The sequence below is a fragment of the Austrofundulus limnaeus genome, unplaced genomic scaffold (genome assembly GCF_001266775.1).
Source record: "Austrofundulus limnaeus strain Quisiro unplaced genomic scaffold, Austrofundulus_limnaeus-1.0 Scaffold681, whole genome shotgun sequence".
NCBI lineage: Eukaryota > Metazoa > Chordata > Actinopteri > Cyprinodontiformes > Rivulidae > Austrofundulus > Austrofundulus limnaeus.
In genome coordinates, this window is record NW_013953083.1 from 229535 (window position 1) to 231154 (window position 1620).

At 34.6% G+C, this 1620-nt stretch overlaps 1 protein-coding gene across 1 annotated transcript in view; it reads right to left on the reverse strand.

The window, feature by feature from the left end:
• The window catches only part of lrrc34 (leucine rich repeat containing 34), a gene marked incomplete in the record, with an annotated part of 5287 nt that extends 4008 nt beyond the window's left edge, over positions 1 to 1279 (reverse strand). The window contains 3 exon segments of the mRNA XM_014027780.1: positions 234 to 298; positions 375 to 487; positions 813 to 1279. Of these exon segments, the coding sequence (XP_013883234.1) occupies positions 234 to 298; positions 375 to 487; positions 813 to 919 (285 nt within the window).
• Positions 1280 to 1620: the final 341 nt, after the last annotated feature.

Below are 1620 nucleotides of genomic sequence, written 5' to 3' on the forward strand. Positions count from 1 at the left end.
TCTACCTGTTCTATCTGTTCCTGTTGACCTGTTCTACCTGTTCTACCTGTTCTACCTGTTCTACCTGTTCTACCTGTTCCTGTCTACCTGTTCTACCTGTTCTACCTGTTCTACCTGTTCTATCTGTTCCTGTTGACCTGTTCTACCTGTTCTACCTGTTCTACCTGTTCTACCTGTTCTACCTGTTCTATCTGTTCCTGTTTACCTGCTCTGTGTTAATAAACTTTTTTTACCTGGATCAGGTCAGCCAGGTGTCCGGCTCCTTCATCACCGATGTCGTTGTATCTCAGATCCAAACCTGTTAAAAACATTTAGTTCAGATWAAGGTCAGCAGATGTGGTTTCAGGTATTTTAACGTCCAACAGGTGTCTCACCTGTCACTCTCTGGTTGTTTTGGAGACATTTGGACAAAGAAAAGACGTCTTTATCACCGATTCTCTGAWTGTGATGAAATCTGTCGTTCCCTCTCAGGTTTAAGATGCTGTTTCTGCAACAGAAAGTCTTCATTTAGATTTTATATTCATGCTTTAGGCCTGACCTTTGACCTCAGTCAGACATAAAGCTACTGTATACAAATATATTTACTTTCTTTACAGACAAAACAAACTATCAATGAAAATTATTGTAAGTTGAAATATTTACTGTATATTTAAACCCTCAGCCGCATTGCTTCTTAAAAACAATAAATTTTTGATGTTTTTTATTTTTATTTATTTTCAGAAGAACCTGGATGTAGCGTTAGCTAGAAGCTAATGCTTCATCTTTGCTTCAAACTTTTATTCAGTTTTCAGGCTCAAAGTAAAACCACTCACCCTGTTTCTGTGGCCCTCTGTAAAGTCTCTAAAATATACAGGTTTGTTTTTATCTCATGTTCGGCACAGACGGCTTCGTAACTCTCTGAAAGACTTCTGTTCTCCATGTTGGAGAGACAGCGTTTAGTGTTGCTACGGTAACGCACAAGGACGACGTCACTTTGACCGGAAATTGGGTACTATATTGTTACCTACCTTTCTAATAGTTATAATTAATTTTATTTATTACAGTGATTTTAGTTTTAATTATTTTAATACACTTTGCGTTTTTTATATGTCATTAGCGCCAGTAAAGAGTTAAAATGATTTGAGTCTATGTTGTTGTAATGAAACAGCGCCCCCTGTGGAGGAACCTAAAACTGCTCACAAACAGGTTTAGTTTATTTACCTGTTTACTGCATTATTTACAGAGGTGACAAAAGTATTCACAAACAATACTTAAGTAGAAGTATAGATACTAGGGTTTAAAATACTTTTTTTGGAAGTACAAATATCAACTCAAGCTTTTCACTCAAGTAAAAGTACAAAAGCACTGGTTTTAAAACTACTTAAAGTAGAATAGAATAGAATAGAATAGAATAGAATAGAATAGAATAGAATAGAATAGAATGCCTTTATTGTCATTACACACATGCATAACAAGATTAGAGCCACTTCCACAGCTGTGCAAATACACATTAAAAGAAATAGAAAAGAATAAAGAATAAAATGTTTGAAAATATGCCCATATACATCTGCATGTGTATATACATGTATGTATATATACATATATATACATACATGTATATATATACATACATATACATAT